General features: G+C 42.9%; 1 protein-coding gene across 2 annotated transcripts in view; it reads right to left on the bottom strand.

The window, feature by feature from the left end:
• PTPN18 (protein tyrosine phosphatase non-receptor type 18) overlaps window positions 1–18544 on the bottom strand; it is a 133531-nt gene that overhangs the window by 72994 nt on the left and 41993 nt on the right. For both annotated transcript variants that reach the window (XM_030193974.1, XM_030193975.1), the window contains exons 2-3: window positions 1989–2097; window positions 402–478 (exon numbers count right to left, since the gene is read on the bottom strand). In XM_030193974.1, coding sequence (XP_030049834.1) covers window positions 402–478; window positions 1989–2097 — 186 coding nt within the window. The remainder of the gene's footprint in view (window positions 1–401; window positions 479–1988; window positions 2098–18544) is intronic.

Genomic DNA, 18544 nt, shown 5'->3' with positions numbered 1-18544 from the left:
GAGAAAGAAAGGACTGTGTTTTATGTGGTCCAATTTATCTGGTTAACTTAGGTGGTTAAGTGCTGAATATCGCACTTAACTGCATAACTACTATTACTACTACTTAGCATAAATGCCAACTCTGCCCCCGGATAGCCTACAAAATAGCCGGTTTTCAGTTTAGTGGTTAGTTTTCAATATACAGCCCTGGCAAAAACCACAGGAACTGGACCTCACCAATTTCTTACTGTACACACTCAAATATGCAAAAAAAAGCTGTTCTTTCTCCTTTTTTCCCATGTTTCTCTCCCCTCTTCCCTTTTTCCTCTGTGAAGATGGTCAATGACACAGTTTCTGGATTTAACCAGATGTGCCCTTGGCCTGCAGCTGATCCCCTTGGGGTGGGAGTGAGGGCATGTTACCTGGATAAAGCTGGCATTGATGTAGTTTGTCTGTCCTTCCTCCACCATCAGAGTGAGGGGCACCCGTGTCTGGTCATCTGTACAGAGAGGAAACCATGAGCTGGGAGGGATACGAGGGCTGCTAAGAAGCTGCTGATCAGCATGAACGGCTAGTTTCACCCTCAGTGAATCTGTGGACATACTTTCCATTACTCTAAAACAAGAGAGACACTGGAGTCTCCCAAATGTAATGAACCTAAAACAAGAACTAGCTTAGTTTGCCTCTGACCCCCCCCCCCCCCCCCCCCCACCAATCTGCTTGGCACCTTTTCACAGACCTGAACTGACAAGAAAAATGTTAAGAAAAATCATTAATCATTCTGATCAATATTTGGGTTCGCTCAGTGTCTTCCATCTAATGACAATTCCATAATTTAACGCTTTTAAATGGGGCATGCAGCCACTTTTGAGGCAAAATTTATTTGCTTTCCAGTTTAAATTAATTCCTCCCTGGAGGAAATGGGGTTAGGAGAACTAAACATTGTTAACAGGAAATACCAGGTTTGAAGTCGTCTAGAATTAATAGAAAAAAAAGAGAATGAAGGGGCTACAAGGGTGAGATAGTTTAGCCCCTGTCCCAAGCAGGATCCCCTGTACCTAAACCAATCCCACTTTTGCCATTAATTCATTTATGGATCTGCAGGCTGTAGATGCAATGGGGGCAAATGCAGGGCTGGCATGGCCACCTTAGCAGTGAAGTAGAGAATGGCACGGGGACAGGGACCCGCAGTAACCGTGAGAATGGGAATGGGGGAACACAGCTTGTGGGCATGGGACGGGGACAGATCCCACAGGGATGGGGTTCAGAGCCCACAGGGACGGGGACAAACTTTGTCTCCGTGTCATTTTCTACTTTGAAGCCTGTTAATGAACTGAACTGTTATTTATGTTTGAGTGATCCAGACAATGATATTTTGATTTTTTGGAAAAACAAGCAAACATGCTGGCCACAACTAGCAAAATTTGCATGGGGAATTCTGTACATCCTGCTACCAGCACATCTTCTAAGAAGACATCTTCTATTGCAAGAAGGCCTGTGGAAGACAGCAGAGCTAGACTGAATCCTGAGATTGTTGATGATTTCTTATTCATCCACAGATTTAAAAATCATAGCAGTGCTTCATAGGGCATATTTCTCCCCTCTAGGGCATACGGAACAGGTTGTATTTTGTACCCCTGGACATTTTAACAGAGTGGATTAGGATTCCTTGGGGTAGTAAAAATTAGCTATTGTTGGGGTTGGAAGGGTAGAGGGTGGTGGTGAGGAGGGTTATTATAGCTGCTTCCTGTTATTATTGTTTTCTATTTGTAATTTATACACAACAGTTGCACAGCATATTGTTCCTTTTTATACTTTAATAAAAAGATTTAAATATAAAATCATAATTGTTTGAGGCTTCTGCAGATAAGAACAGAGCCCATGGGGATGGGGCGGGGACGGAGTCAGAACCCAAAGGGACGGGGCGGTTACGGGGACAAACTTTGACCCCGTGTCATTCTCTACAGTGAAGGCTATTCTGGGGAGTGCCAGTCCTGTTTCATGCTCACATGGCAGGATGTCTTTGTAGCGATTTTTCTTGATGTTCTCCTGATTCCTGCCGACCTCCGTGGAGAAGTCCTCAGCCTGACGGAAAACGGCTGTCTGGTTCTTGATTTCCTAGACAGAAGATAAACTAGTCAGCAAGGTGATTTTCCGAACTCCACTCACCGGCTCCCACTTTTAGCACTACAGTGCTTGCTCTGTTTGTGTTCCCTTTCTCTTTGCAGATGTCGCCCCCTCCCTATGTCTGTGTGTGTGTATCTTACTCGTTCTCTCCCTTTTCACCCCCGCCCTCTTTCCCTCTTTCCTCCTCATAATCCTTTATTTCACTGCTTTTCTCTGCATCCTTCCCCCTTTCTTTCCCTCAGCTCTGATTTGTGAGTCAGACACCATTCCTATCTTGGAATCTATTCAGAGGCTTAGCACATGTGTCACTGCAAAACTATCCATCGCTCTGGAAATATCACGGCATTAGCACTGAGTAGTTTCCCAATGGCCCTGAAATCTCAGATATTCCTCCAGGAAGTGTAGTTCCTCTTTCCCTTGTGCTTCAGTCCCTCCATCTCTCCTCCTTCTCCCACTTCCCCTTGTCTAACTGGACAGGGGGCAGGAGGCAGCAACACTTTTCACACACCCTAGCACAGGAGTGAAATTCACTGCTGCCAATGAAGACACAAAACTAACCCATCTGGAGGCATTATCTCAAGTAAATCTCAAAAGCACACGCCATTTTGAAGCAGGAGATGTCCACTCTTATTAGGGATCTCACACACATAAGATCCATTTAAACCTTCCTTCAAGAGCTGCAATTGTCTACCTCTCCTACAGATCACCAGTTACCCACTCGGATTTCACAATGTTGGCACTGAAATCCCATTTGTGCACTAACAGGGGTGCCTGCCTGAAGGAGAATGCTATTACACAAGAGGTGTGAGGAGAAGTCTGGATAGGAAAGAAGACCGTTCTCGTTGGGCTTGCCACTTAGGTGCAGACAGAGGGGCAGTTGCTGAAAGTACACAGATAAACTTATTTGGATAACTTTATCTCTGCTATTTGCAGTCAAATAACTTTAAGGCTTACTTAACTAGATCTCATTGCATAAAAAGGGAACAAACAAGGCACTGGTTCTTGTTCAGAGGACACAATGTGGCTCAAATGGAAATAAAAATGGAACTCAACACAGGGTCTCTCAGCTGATGTACCGGCTCAAGGTCCTGCCATACCCCCTGGCCCTTTTCTAATAGGAAGTCCATATTGAAGGAGGGGGCAGGAACATGGCAGAACGTTGAATCTGTGCTTTGGTTCATAGGCCATATGCTTACTTTTTCTTGTCTTGCTGCCAGGTTGAGAGGTGGCGAAAAGGGGAAGGAGATGCTGGATGGGAGGAAATACTGGGGGTAAAGAGAGCAAATCTCATCCAAGCAGCCTCCGCACTGCAGGGGAGCTCAGGGAAATGGGGGGGGGGGGGGTTCCTTGCAGACACTCCCATACAGTATCTTCTAAAAGAAATTCCCTCTGCTCTGGGGGCCCTTTTTAAATATTTGGCTTGGGGCCCTTCATTTGCCACTGGCTGGATGGAGGGTAAAGTGAGTGAGCAAATATCGGATGGCAGTGGGGAGAGAAACAGAGGGGAGAGAGAAGACTAATACTTGATGAGGGAAGAGATAGGCAAATGCTGAACAAAGGTAAAAGAGGAGATGTGTGGGGAGGAGAGTGTGCACATACAAACTGGCCTAAAAATCCCAGTGACCCATACCACAACACTACTTTTACACACTGAATTTTTCTGTCATGTGTTTGGACTTGGTGTCAAGGGGACCTCACTCAAGGGGTTACCTAGTCCACCTAAACCATCCCATAAACCCATGTGTCTAACCTGCTCGAAAATACTGTGCTTCATAATATATGTTAGCTGTAAACAACCAGTTCCTAAAGATCCAGTCCCTGTCATGTGACACCAAATAAACTGCTCTGGACAGCCCAAAGTTGTCTCCTGACTCACTCCTTGTAAGTCAGACATGGTGTTTGCAAAAACCGTCCCATACTGTCCCAGGATCAATTTTCTTTCTCAGGTCAGAACTCCCACAGGAGTTGTGTATTACTCAGAGGTTTGCAAGTTTGTGTCGTACTCCTTTCCCTCCTTTCCTACAAGGTATAAATGTTTAGGACCTTAGAAACTTGATTTGGCATAGTGCATCTAGGTTAGAAATGGAATGTCAAAATCCAGACATTTACAATTTACAGCCTATTTCACAAAAGGCCTATTGAACACAAAGCCTTTAGTAAAATAGATGCACTTCCCTAACCATGCAACAGGCGCAAGTAATTTGTAGAAATGGACAATCAAACAAGTGGGGAAAGCATGCAGAGCACAGCTTGCGGAATTCTTTCCAACTCCTCTGCATATTAATGCATGTGTGTATGTGTGTGTGGGGGGGGAGGATTTGGTGAGTGTATGTATACATGTTTGTGTGTGTCTGTACATCTGTGTTTGTGTGCATGCTTGCATGCAAGGGTATAAGTTAGGGGAGGGCAAGGGGGGCACTGTGCCCAAGTACTGCTGGATGAAGTGTCTCCCACCCCTTCCTCATGTGGTCCAGCATCTCCCCCTCTTTCTCCCTTCCTTCGCCATCCAGCATCACCCCTTCCTGCCCCCTTTCCAATAGAAGTTGGAAAGAATTATACAAAATGGGTTGATAATGTCTATCTATCCATCTGGGGACAAAATAACTCTCTGAAATGTAATTCAATTTGATAAAACTGAGCATGAGGAACAACTAGTAAAAGACACAACAAGTTCAAATTTGAGCCAAATTGGACTGTGAGTTCCAGAGAAATAAGCCCCCAGCATATAGCCCAATCAATGTTCCCTCTAAGGTCCAAGTTGATGTGAGCAAAAATTTTTCTTTGAGAGCAAAGGACTGAGTTGACATGAGTCAAAATTTTCCATTACATTACCCTGTGAGCACTTGTTACAGATACACACACAGACGTGCACACACACACATACATAAACATTCACAGGGAGGAGGAAAGAATTCTATGAGCCATGCTCTGCATGCTTTCCCTACTTGTTTAACTATATGTTTATAGCTACTCTGAATTTTACTCAGTTACTGGATAGCATAGGGAACACTGCTCTCCCTGTATGAGCACCACTCTTAAAAAAAGGACAGTAGGGACACTTTTGAGCATAGAAGGGAAGGATCCCTTCACTATCTACCAGCTGCCTCCCCAGTACCTCTGATACTGATGGTTTTATGCACACTGTATACACTCCAGAGAATTATGTACCAACAACATAATGAATAGCAAAATAATACAACATAAGAACATAAGTGTTGCCATACTGGGACACAGGGCCGGTCTTAGGGTGAGGTGACCGAAGTGACCGCATAGGGCCTCACGTTCAAGGGGGCCCCGCGCGGTGCGCCTGAAGTCACCCCGCTCCGACCGCCCGAGCTCCAGTCCCCCCTCCCTTTGGATTTTAAAAGTTACCTTGCGTTGACGTCGGGACGGGTTACAGCGCCGGCAGGTAGCAGCAGCAGTCAGTGAAAATGGTGCGAGCTGCTTGGCGCTTCCTTTCCCTCGCTCAGCTCTGGTCCCGCCCTCATTTTCTGTTTCCACGAGGGTGGGACCAGAGCTGAGCGAGGGAAAGGAAGCGCCAAGCAGCTCGCACGCTTTTCACTGACTGCTGCTGCTACCTGCTGGCGCTGTAACCCGTCCCGACGTCGACGAGGTAACTTTTAAAATTCAGAGGGAGGAGGGAGGGGGGGCCTTTGGAGCTGGGAGGAGGGAGGCCTTTGGAGCTGGGAGGAGGGAGGGAGGGGGAGCAGGGCCTTTGGAGCTGGGAGGGAGGGAGGCCTTGGAGCAGGGAGAGGGGCCTTGGAGCTGGGAGGGAGTGGCTCGGAGGGAGCGGCGGCCGGCCCTGGAGCTAGGGTGGGGACGGGGCTAGGGTGGGGGCCCCATCAAATTGGTCTGCATAGGGCCCCGCACTTGCTAAGACCGGCCCTGCTGGGACAGACCAAAGGTCCATCAAGCCCAGTATCCTGTTTCCAACAGTGGCCAATCCAGGTCACAAGTACCTGGCAAGATCCCAGAACAGTACAATACATTTTATGCTGCTTATCCTAGAAATAATCAGTGGATTTTCCGAAGTCCATTTTAATAACGGCTTTTGGACTTTTCTTTTAGGAAGATATCCAAACCTTTTTTTAAACCCCACTAAGCTAACTGCTTTTACCACATTCCCTGGCAATGAATTTCAGAGTTTAATTACACATCAAGTGAAGACATTTTTTTCTCCAAATTGTTTTAAATGTACTACTTTGTAGCTTGATTGTGTGCCCCCAGTCCTTGTATTTCTGAAAACAGTATACAAGCGATTCACTACCCGCTCCACTCCACTCATTATTTTATATATTTCTATCATATCTCCCCTCAGCTTTCTTTTCTCCAAGCTGAAGAGCCCTAGCTGTTTCAGCCTTTCCTCATAGGGAAGTCATCCCATCCCCTTTATCATTTCCGTCACCCTTCTCTATATCTTTTCTAATTCCTATATATCTTTTTTTGAAATGCGTTGTCAAGAATTGCACACATATTAAACAGAATAGTATTTGCAGTATTCTGGAAATATATGCAAGTACTTTAACACTTGGCTCTCAGTCAGCCTAGCTCTTCAGTCCAGCATCTTCCTGTTGGCTATGTGAACAGTAATGTTCTGCAGGACTGTAACAGAAATTCTGAGATTACTGACAACCATAAAATAATTTACCAATGTTTTTGGTAGGTTGCCAAAAGGCCACCAGGCTTCAGCTCTGCTAGCCTTAAGTTTGCTTTTGACTTACCAAACATTAAATACAGCTGATACAGATAATATGCATTATTATTATGGTTAGAGCAGCAAGCTGAAAGCCAGAGAACCCCACTGCCACTCCTTGATATCTTTGACAAGTCACTTAAACTTCCACTGCCTCAGTTATAAAACGTAAATTGTAAACCCTCCAGAGACAGGGAAATACCTACTGTAGCTGATTCTAACTTGTCTTGAGCTGAGAAAGATGTGATCTAAATACAAATCCAAATTCTAGTACCAGGCATGCTGTAAAGTAATACAGAAAATTTCAAATGTCAATCAGGATCTACAGAGCAGTTCTATTATACCATAATAGCTGTAACCTCCACAATCACACAACAAGGACCTACCTAGGAAAAGACAGCACCACAAACACTGCTGTCAGCACCAGAACATCAATAAACCTACTGAAAAACTAAACAAACCAGATTAGTACAGATTGATCTTGCACAGTCAATGCTAACAGAAAACCATGTCTCTTTCACATACACAAAACACAGATAGACTCTCACCCAGTGTAGAATAAGTAACCACAAAATAAAAACAGAATTATGTAGACAAAAATTAAACTGAACCCCCAAGAAGCCAGACTGCATGCATGCTCCCTGTACTGTGCAAAATATAAAGATAGCAGACGTAAATTTCTAAAACTGACATATTCCAATCACTACATGACAAATTAACAAATACAAATTTAAAAAATGGAAAATATGATGATGTTGGACTAAATACATTTTTCAATTACCTTCCAGAGACAAAACTTGCTTCCTCAGGTCAGGACAATATACTGCTGTTATGTTGTCTTGTTCTGACCTGAGGAAGGAGGTTTTGGTCCCCAAACTTTAGTCTAAAGTGTATTAAATTAGTCCAATAAAAAGATATCACCTTATTTCCATGTTCAAATATATTTATTTAACGTATCTACCATACTACAGTACTTTATTCTAAACTTCTTTTTTTTCTGCCTTTGTTGTTTGGTCATTTTGGTCCCAGACTCTGGATTCTGCTTTCCTTGTCTTAATTCTCTTGCCAGGCTTTCCTGTCCATTTGTCATTTTTTCTCTCCTCTCTCTTCCTTTTCCTTTCAGATTTCTTCAATTTATTTTTCTGCCTCTGTCCAGATTTAATTCTTTCTTACAAAACTGTCCACTCTGCAGACTTCACTTACCTAGGAACAAAATGGTGGAACTCCTTACCACCCAAAATTAGAAACATACAGGAATATACTAGATTCTGCAAAATCCTTGAATTGTTACTATTCAAACAAACCCTCACAAAGAACAACCATATCTCAAACAAACAATTAATTATTACCTGAATTGATTATTTACCATTAACTTTCTCTTTGCTTTATGCACAATTTCTCATTCAAAATAGATTTTCTAAATGTTAAACATCCATAGCTATCCAAGTATGTTTATGATAATGTATTGTAAAATTGGATTCTTACAACAAATTACTTTCTTATGCATTATTCTTTGTTATGTATCCTATATTGTTTATTGTAAGCCACATTGAACTCAAACTTGTTTGGGATAATGTGGGATATAAATGTCACAAATAAAACCAGTCTTTAATTTTCCTCTTTTTACTATGTCCACTAAAGCTTTTCATCTCTTTCCCTCACCTCAGCTTTACTATTCCACTTTCTCTTGTTCACCAGTCTCTCACTAACTATATCCTCTCTTCCCTCTTCTATCCAGCATCTGCCCTCTTTCTTTCCCCTTCCATCCAGTGTCTGTCCTTCTTCTCTTCCCTTTCAATGCATCCTTCTCTCCCCCTTCTAGCCAGCATCTGCCCCTCCCTCCTCTTCTCCCATCCAGCTCTTCCCTCTTTCTCTCTCCCATTCTATCCTGTGCCTGCCTTCTTTCTCTTCTCCCCTTCTATCCAGCATCTGCCTTCCTTCTCTCCCCATTCCATCCAGCGTCTGCCCTCCTTCCTTCCCTCTCCTCTCTTCCATCCAGCATCTGTCCCATTTCTCTCCCATTTCTATCCAGCATCTGTTCTCCTTCTCTTCCCCTTCCATCCAGCTCTGCTCACTATCTCCCCAATCCAGCATCCGTCTTCTCACTGTTCCCCCCCAATACCCCTGCCGTAGCTGCTGTTGCTTCTCTAGACCAGCAGCAGGGGTGGCAAAAGAAGCTGCAGTCACCACAGGGCTGGACTCTCCATTCATGCAGCTGCCTTTTCTGCCCCAGAACAGGAAATGATGTTGAAGGGGGAAGGACCTCAGCCTTGTGAATGGAGAGTACTGCCCCGTGGTGACTATAGCTTCTTTTGCCATTGCTGCTGGTCTAGAAAAGCAGCAGCGGTGGCAGCAGGGAGGGACTAGAAGGTGTCCCTGCTACTTAGCAGCTTACGAAATGGTGCATGGCCACACAGCCGTGCAGCTTAGAGAGAACACTGAGCCCCATGCATTTCTACAGGAAAACGAGTTCCAGCTTCTACTGCATAGAAACTTAAGAGTAAATTATAGCAGTTATAGAACAGGGCAAGACAGTTTTAAAGGTGCAATTCCCAAACTGCCCCACCCCTGAAAACTTACCTCTTCACAATTGTCCCACCCCCAAACTGCCCTCATAGACCAAAACTACCCCTACATTTGTCACACCCAACTGTAAACTGCCCCATCTCCAAATACTGCCCCATGCAACTATCCTACCACTTTTCAAACTGCCCCCTGCAACTGCCTGACACCCAAAACCTACCCCCTGCAGCTGCAATGTGACCCCGCATACTGACCCGCACCCATACTATATCTCCTGCTTCTACCAGACCACCTCTAAACTATCTCCTGCAACCTGCCCCACTCCAACAAACTATCACAACTGCCACATCACCCTGTAAACTGACCTACCTCCAAAAAGCACCCCAGCAACTAGTCCACCACTCTAAAAACTGCAACACCCCCTCAAAAAATAATCCCATATAAACTGCCACACACACACACAAACTACTCACAACTGAAGCAACACCCCCTCCCACAATCTACCCCGCTAAAGCCCCACTACTTCACAAGTTGCCTAACCCCCAAAACTTGCCCCCTGCTGCTACCCCTATATGGTCCAAACTACCCCTCCCTCTAAAATCTGACACTCCACTGGTGCTCCCCCCAACTCCAGCTACCCCCCGACATTACACATGCCCAACACATACAACACAGAATATATATATACTCAAACACACACACACACATAAACCTCACAGATGCACACACAGAGAATATTAATATTCTCACATATAGCAACACATAAACACACTTGAACAGATACACACAAACATGTATACCCTCAACACAAATGAGAAGGCAAACACATGCAAGCATGCAAATACACACACCAACATACACACGTATGCAGACAAACGCACACACACACACACATGAAACCCACCCCAAAATACACTCGCACGCATTTACATGCAGAGAGGCTGGAATAAATTCCACGGGTCATGCTTCGTATGCTTTCCCCACTTGTTCCAACTTCAGTCAGGTTGGAAAGATGGATGCATCAAAGCTTACATATACGCAAGTGCCAATTTTGCAACGTACATGTGTAAGTACCATATTTCAGAAACTATACAGATAATAGTGACCAATTAAAAAGCCAAGCTTCTAAAGCCACATTTTTAAAGTCATTTAAAATGCCAGAAGTATAAATACAATTGCCCCCCTCAATCACTTTTCTAAAGCCCTAGTCAAAATGAGCAGTTTGCAGACACTTAAACATGAATTAGAGGAGGTGCAAGAGCTGATAGGGAGATTTTTAAAAATCTATGTGTATTAATGTGAAAAACTGGAAATACACATATAAGTTTTTGAACCACCTAACCCAAGTCACATTTGAATCTGTGTGTCCTGCAGAACTTAAATATGTAAATGACAGCATTTCTACATGTAAAAATTTCACAAGACTTCTAAAATTAATTCCCAAGTCTCTCTCCATATGTTTTATGATGAAGGACACTGATTATTTTAATAGCTGCCCTCTGGCTGACTCTTTCCTGACTATATCCTTTTCATATTTGCTTTAATCTTTCTTTCCAGCCAGGGCCACTTGATGACTCCAGGTTAGTAAGAACAGGTTATACCACACTAGTCCTCGTGACATGCAATTTCTGCTTTTCTTAGAGAAACTGAAACTCCACATCCCACAACCAGGTCTGGATCAGTTTGTCCCATAACACCTGGAGCTATCTGGTCGCCCTAAAAGGACCAGATCCAAATGTGGATCAGATATTCTCAGGAGAAGTTATAGATTAAACAGGATTGGTATCCAGAACCTCAAGATGGAGTCATGAATTTTGGAAAGGAAGGTGCGAGTTGAAAACAGTAGGAGCAGAAATAGCTCAGCAGGTGTTCCGGGCTCTTTGCTTGAGGAAGCCTTACATAAATCCAGTCTCACTGGAGTTACAACATAGACCACGTGCAATGACTTACATAATAACTGAGGACTGACAGAGTCATTACAGGAAATGAAGGCCTATGCAAGAGAGAGAGACTGCAAGACAGACAGAAGAAGCTGACAAAGAAGGACATAGGAAAATAGAGAGAGACAAGGATGAAAAGATACAGAGAAACACACATGCAGATAAGGAGGCACAACTGAGTGCAAGAGATTGAGATGGGGATAAAAATAAAAGAGGGTGAGAGACAGAGAAGTGGCAGACATGATAATAATAATAATAATAATTTGATAATTTATAAACTGCACTTTGGAAAATACCACCAAGAGAGTCTACAAACATCATGAAATTGACAACACAATCAACACATAACTTCAACAGCCCACCTCACCCATTCACCCCATCTTCTCAAAATCAGAAGCTAAAACCCTCACGCACACATCCTCCTATCCTTTACCAAATCATGTTTTCAATCCCTCATGATATAGGGACGTTCATTCCAAAGAAGAGGCACAGTCAAGCTGGATACCCTCGCTCTAATTTTAGCATGACCAATAGCCTCGCAACTTATAATGATCCAAGCTAGATCTCAACTGCCATTGAGGAAATTTTGAAAATTTAAGGGGCCTATCCCTTAAGGAGCACAAATCGCAAGGTTAATACCTTAAACCTCACCCTAAGGGTATCTGGCAACCAGTGCAACTCCCTGACTCCTCAACAGCTCAGACAATTACAATAAAATCTGGACCCACTCTAAACGGTTGTGAAATGAGATCCTTGCACTATACCCTCCCACCCCTCTCCCCTCCAATGCCATCTTGGCACATCTCACCGATAGCATGGCCTTCACCTTGATATGACACTATCACACGGATGGCAAGGGAGGGAAGAAGTGGAGAGACAGTAGCACATTCTGTCAGCACACACATTAGCCCTGCCTACCTGCTGTCAATGCTCTTAAGGAATGCAAGGATAAAAAGAGAAATATACATTTCTTACAGGTGTTATCCTAGATGATGTAAATGAGGGATACCGGGGTGGGTATGTGCACTGATCTCTAACAATTATGCTTCAAATCAACTCAGGACCAGAGTCCCAGGTGAAACATGTTTCCTCTTTAGGGCAGTGTCTCCAAATGTGTTTGCTTTGCACATACTGTTATAGAGCAAGGTTTGGTAATGAATTGTTATTTATTCCTTTAGGTTCCCATAGTCCTAGTCCCTAACCAATACTATTCCTGTGGAGTTTGGAGACAGCCTTGAGGGGGTAAATTGATAATTTGACCATTGAAAGTTCTCATCAGCAGCTCCAGAGTCAGAACTACTTTGAGTCCTGTATAAAGATGGGTATGCTACATCTCACACATTATATGTGAGACTCGAGATTGGAGGGGATCTCAAGCACACTCCCTGATCTTAATCACTAGAGCACTTGACGTCAGGAGTTAAAGAAATGAAGGAATGGTGGGGGGCAACAGAGTACATCCTAAAGCACTGGTCAGATATATACTGTATCAAATCACAAATGAGATTTCAGCGTCAGTGACTCTAGTGGAAAACGGGCTGAAGCTACTACATTACTGGCACTATACATATAGATTGGGAAAAGGAGTAGAGGTGGAAGGCAGATGCTTGAGGGAGAGAGGGGCAGGATGCAGATGATGGGAAGGGAGGGGAGGCGAGGAGAAGCAGGTGAAGATGTTTCGAGGGAGCTGAGGGGAGGAGAGACTGATGCTGGGGAAGGATGAAGGATGGGAGAGGTAGGAAGAAATGCTGGAGGGAAGGGAGGATAGGAAAGGCAGAGCAGATGCTGGGGAGAAGAAAGGAAAGACAGGCAGGATGATGGGGGAGGGAAGAGAGGAGAGGCAGGTAAGGATGTTTGGAGGAAGTTGAGGGGAAGAGAGGCTGATGCTGGGGAGAGAGGAAGGACAGGAGAGGCAGGGATAGATGATAGGAGGGAGGGGAACGGGAGGTGATGAAAGGCAGAGTGCAGATGTTGAGGTTGGACAGGCAGGATATATGGAAGGGAATGGCAGGAAGGTGGATTCTTGGGACTGCAGCAACAGAGCTAGTGGGATTCTTAGCCAGCTGAAGAAACAAAAGTAGAGACCGGATTGGAGCAACAGCAGAGCAGGAATTAATTTAGGCCAGGACATGACGCTGAGCAAGAGTGATAGTAGCACCACAAGTTTAGCAGTAGAACCATCACTTTAATGTTGCTGTTTCCATTTGCAAAGGAAAACAACACTTAGATTTTCCAAGACACTCCAAACACAAACAAAACAAGAAGAAGTATCCCCCTAACAACAAAACACAAAAAAGTGTAGACAACAGAAAAAGAGGGGGGCAGACCAAATAAATATCCAAACAGTGGGTTTATTCAATTTTAAAACACCACCTCAGGAGTCAATCAAGTACTCTTCCAGCCAGTGATGAAAACAACAAATGATAGGCTGCATCAAAGGTTACAGCATTTGAAGATCTGAAGAGATAGAACTGCCTGGATCTGACTCTTTTGGTACAACCAGGGCTTTTTTTCAGGGGGTACTGAGTACAGGCACCTTTTCTATTGCCTGCTAAAATTGACCCATGTTCACCAAGAATAATCAAAGAGCCCAGGCTCTACATACTAGTGCTGCCTTTTCGTAGGTTCTATGGCTGGTTGCAGGGGGCCTGGGTATTGTGGGGCGAGTCCCTCAGTGATCACCCCAACCCTGAAGGATGGCCTGGCAATTCAGTTCCAGCACCTTCTTTTGCTAGGAAAAACACACTGGGTACAACTGGTCCTATGTAGTGTTCCTCTCCTCATCTGATAACATCTTTCAAATGCTCACTTTAGGTTTTATTTAATTGTATTTAATTCCCGCTAGACTGCAGCTTTGTTTCTCTGACAGTTTCAAACTGACACTGATGTTTGTTAAAATGGATGCTCGTGCTGCATGTAATCGGCACTTGCACTTCCATTCCAGGATGCGTTTTAGAATATAATCTACGTCGAAGGATCCTGTTCTAAAAATACTAGTGGAACCTGACATATCCCGACTGGGACATCTTAATTCCGATTTGCACATTTGGACTAAAATGTGTTTTCAAGGGTTGCCTGCAGACAGAACCAGAGCAGTGGAGATTTGCTCCGGCTACAGAAGCAGCTTTGAGGGAGACTGATTTTATATAAGCCAGGTCTGAACCAGAAATTCTTTACCACAGGACATGGTCCAGGCAGCCTTGCTGCTGAAAATATACTGGGATCTGGCTATTTTTAGTGGACCCATACCTCCAGGTCACTGGACTAGCAGGAGTTGCTTTATCATACGCTTCCATCCAGTAGCTGCCTCAGGAACTGCTTTCTGTTCTCACCTTTATCCAAGCCCAACTTCAAGTTTTAGTCACACGGTGCAGATAACAGCTCATCTGAGTTCCATGCTCTATATATAGACAGGCATGTTGCCAATTATAAATACAACAAGCTAGTTGTCTCTGGAACAAAAGACACTCAGTATTTCCAGGTCTCAGAGCTTGGTCAAGGGGAAGGCATGGTGAGATAAGCTTCAGCCATCAAGACCAAACTGCCAATTTTATCTTTACAAAAAAAAGGGTCACAGGTTATAGAACAATGATAAGATGCTGGGCTGCCATTACCAGAAATATTTTCAATCTGTTAAAAAAAAAAACACTGGAGGAGGCTGCAAAGATTACAGGCACAGTACAGGAGATAGCAGCATCATGGTAAGATAGCTGTACAGTCGTCACTAGGCTCAGGGGAGCTGGGAACCCTTCTGGAGACTGGGAGCAAGGTTTCTGAACCGGTGAGCACCCAAGCCATAGATAGGTATTATATTATTTAACATTATACAGAGTTTATTGAAGAAGAATTCAGTTGCTGCAACAGTAAAATAAAAAGATTATGTATGAATATTTAAAGGGTTCTTGGTTTTTGTGGTAGATGGTGGTTACAAGATAAATGTGTGAGGCAGATGCGCTCCCCCAGAATATAAGCTTTTATGGCAGCCACTGACACAGACATGGGGGATGTGGTTGTTATTTTTCAGAAAAAGATTCAGTTGTATAAAGATCAGCTGAAAGACGTTTTCGATGTTCTTTACATAGTAACACAGTAGACGTAGGCAGATAAAGACCTGTACAGTCCAGCCAGTCTGCTCAACAAAGTGTTTAGAGTTGTATCTGGTTCCACTTCTTCAGCATTAAACACTGACATCATATGTGAAGTTATATGGTGCAATCTTGGACAATACCGTTGCTCTCAACTCTAAGAATGTTTTCCCCACTCCCACCGCTGACTAGCATAACTTATTCACTAATATCAACTTCATGATTCTGCCTCTTCCCACATAGAGATACTCAGCTCTTGCAATCGTAGCCTATGCCTTGAAAGAAAATAAATATGTGCTAATCATATCACAATCTCTCCCTACCAATTTTGGGGCCCAGAACCGGTTCTACTTTACTTTACTTACCCATCTCTTGTACTCTACCTACACCAGTGCAGGTTCGAAGCGGATTATAAAAAGATAAAGCAGAGATATTAATTCTGGGATATATATAGGATACAATCAATTTACATCCACACAACTAAGTTATCAGTTGCATTTAGATGAAGCGAATTACAAAATGATAAACCTGGGCATTAATTCTGCAATATACAGGAGGCAATCAGTTTACGTCCACACAACTAGGTTACCAGTTGCAATTAGACCAACACTTATTTGGCAGCAAATATTTTCAAAATAGAAATGCTTTAATCGATTTACGAAAGTCAACATAAATTGTGCATTTGAACCAATAAGAGAAAAGCATTGAAAAAAGCTGTCATAGATTTAATACTCTTACAGGATGGAAACATTAATTTTAATTGGTTGCGAGACCCAGATTTGGAATGGATAAAAATCGATGAGTCGATATAAATAGGGTGGAGCTAGTCCATGGATTAATTTAAATATAAAACATTACAATTTAAAATCAATCCTGGCCTCCACCAGCAACCAGTGTAATTGAATATACCAAGGTGTAACTCTCTCAAACTTATTTAATGAGCAAATCAATCAGAGAGCAGTATTTTGCACAGTATGTAATTTCCTTAGTCCATTTTTCAAACAGCCTAAATAAATAATATTGCAGCAATCTAATTTTGTATCTTTCCACGCAAGTAACCCTCTTACTTATAATGTCGTTATCATTTAAGGAGGAAAAAAGACTTCAGACACTCAACATTCTGTGTGGGCACACAATGAATGATTGAATGCTTTGCATCCACTGACACTGGAAGTTCATCCCAATGTGGATAATGCATGAGCTCCTCATAAGTAAAAAAAAAAAAAAAACTCCGTTTTTTTCACTTATGAGGAGTTCATGCATTATCCAGTGGAGGTTTTTTGACTTATGAGGAGCTCATGCATTATCCAATGGAGGGTTTTTTTTTTACTTATGAGGAGCTCATGCATTATCCACATTAGGATGAACTTCCAGTGTCAGTGGATGCAAAGCATTCAATCATTCATTGTGTGCCCACACAGAATGTTGAGTGCCCATTCAAAATGGCCGCTGACTAGGTCAGACGCTCTGCAGCTCTGAGATATTAGCGATGCCGAAGAGAAGGGGCTGCCTGTCCTCCTCTGCCCCCCTTCCACGGCAGAATCCCCCATCAAATCAATCCACAATTTCAAATTACCTCCAAAGGGCTCAGATATCAATTTCATCGGGAGCGGACCCGCTAGGTCGACCGGGTGTAGAATGGAAACACCTCGGAGATCTCTGGGTTAGAGCTTTCACTCAGCCCCGATGCTAGAGCGCCTCACCTGCAGCCCTCGGGAACGAGCACGCTGACGCTGGATTCCCTTGTGACGCCACCGAAGAGTGAAGCAGTCCAACGGAATGAGGAGGAAAAACACCCAGCAGAGAGTGCGGGCCTTCTGAACGATCCAGGCAACCCGAGAGGGAGAGAAACAACTAACGGCAGCCAAGAGCAGATGGAGGTGTGCGGAGAAACGGGAATACAACAGTCCTCTGTTGCAACAGTTGAGGTACAATTTCCTATATTACAAAAACCAACAGAAGTTACACTAGACTCTCTGTGGACATTGATTGTGGACTTGGGGAAATCCCTAAGCCCACAAGTAAAGCAATTATCACAAGATATTACCACTCTTGACCGAAAGGTGCAAGAATCTGAAGTTAAGGTAGAGACATTATTGAGCCAACAAGCAGAAATGGAAAAAGAATTGAAAGAAGTACATTTGTACCAAGAGACTATGATAAAAGACCTAACCAGTCTCAGAAGAAGAACTGAATTCTTGGAAAATGTAACCAGGAATAATAACATCTGATTTTTGAATTTTCCTAAAAAATTTGGGGTTTTACCAAGAGAAATGCTCCAGAAATATATTAAAGAGATACTAGGTGTCTCAGAAGAGATGATTCCACCATTTACACACATATATTATTTACCTTTAAAAAATCAAGCATCTCAGGAAAAACCAGTTTTAGATGTCTCGATGATATTAGAGGCCTCAGATACTGAATTAGTAAATTCTTCAACATTAATAGCCACAGTGGCCTTGTCACTGGACAAAAACTGGTTGATGAAACTTGAGCTTTCTTGGGTTGAAGGTTCAACTCTTCCCTGACGTTACTAAAGAAATGCAAAAGCGTAGACAGAGATTTTTACTTATGAGACCTGGAGTAACTCAGTTAGTTGGGACTTTTTTCCTAAAATACCCTTGCAAATGTATAATTAAACATCAATCAAATAAGTATGTATTTTACGAACCCTCACAACTTTCCTCTTTTTTGGCTGCAAAAGGGATTAAGGGAGATGTTAGATTGTAGCTCTATATAATTGTAAAGGGGTATCAAGTAAGAGCTTCTGACATAGTATTTCTTTTTATACATTTTCTTTAATTTTTCCATAATCGAATATTTTGAATCTCAGAAGAGTGGACTTTAGTAAACTTACTGTATGTAATTGCTTAATTAAGGATTATTTATCTTCCTGTGAAAAATAGATAACAGTAATTGTTTAATTTCCTGACAAGTATGTATTTTGCTTGTTTTATATTTGTAAACTGATAAATAAATACATAAATAAATAAAAGAATGTTGAGTGTCTGAAGTCTTTTTTCCTCCTCAAATGATAACAACATTATAAGTATGAGGGTTACTTGCATGGAAAGATATAACCAAATTGCAAATAGCAAGTACCATTGACAACTTTGAAATAGTAATCTAATTTTGGCAATATTACTGCCTGCACTACCAATTCTACTTCCTAACTACTGGAATTGACACTGAAG

The sequence above is a fragment of the Microcaecilia unicolor genome, chromosome 2 (assembly GCF_901765095.1).
Source record: "Microcaecilia unicolor chromosome 2, aMicUni1.1, whole genome shotgun sequence".
NCBI classification, from domain to species: Eukaryota; Metazoa; Chordata; class Amphibia; order Gymnophiona; family Siphonopidae; genus Microcaecilia; species Microcaecilia unicolor.
Note: the sequence above shows the minus strand (reverse complement) of the source record. Positions and strands in the feature narration are given on the sequence as shown.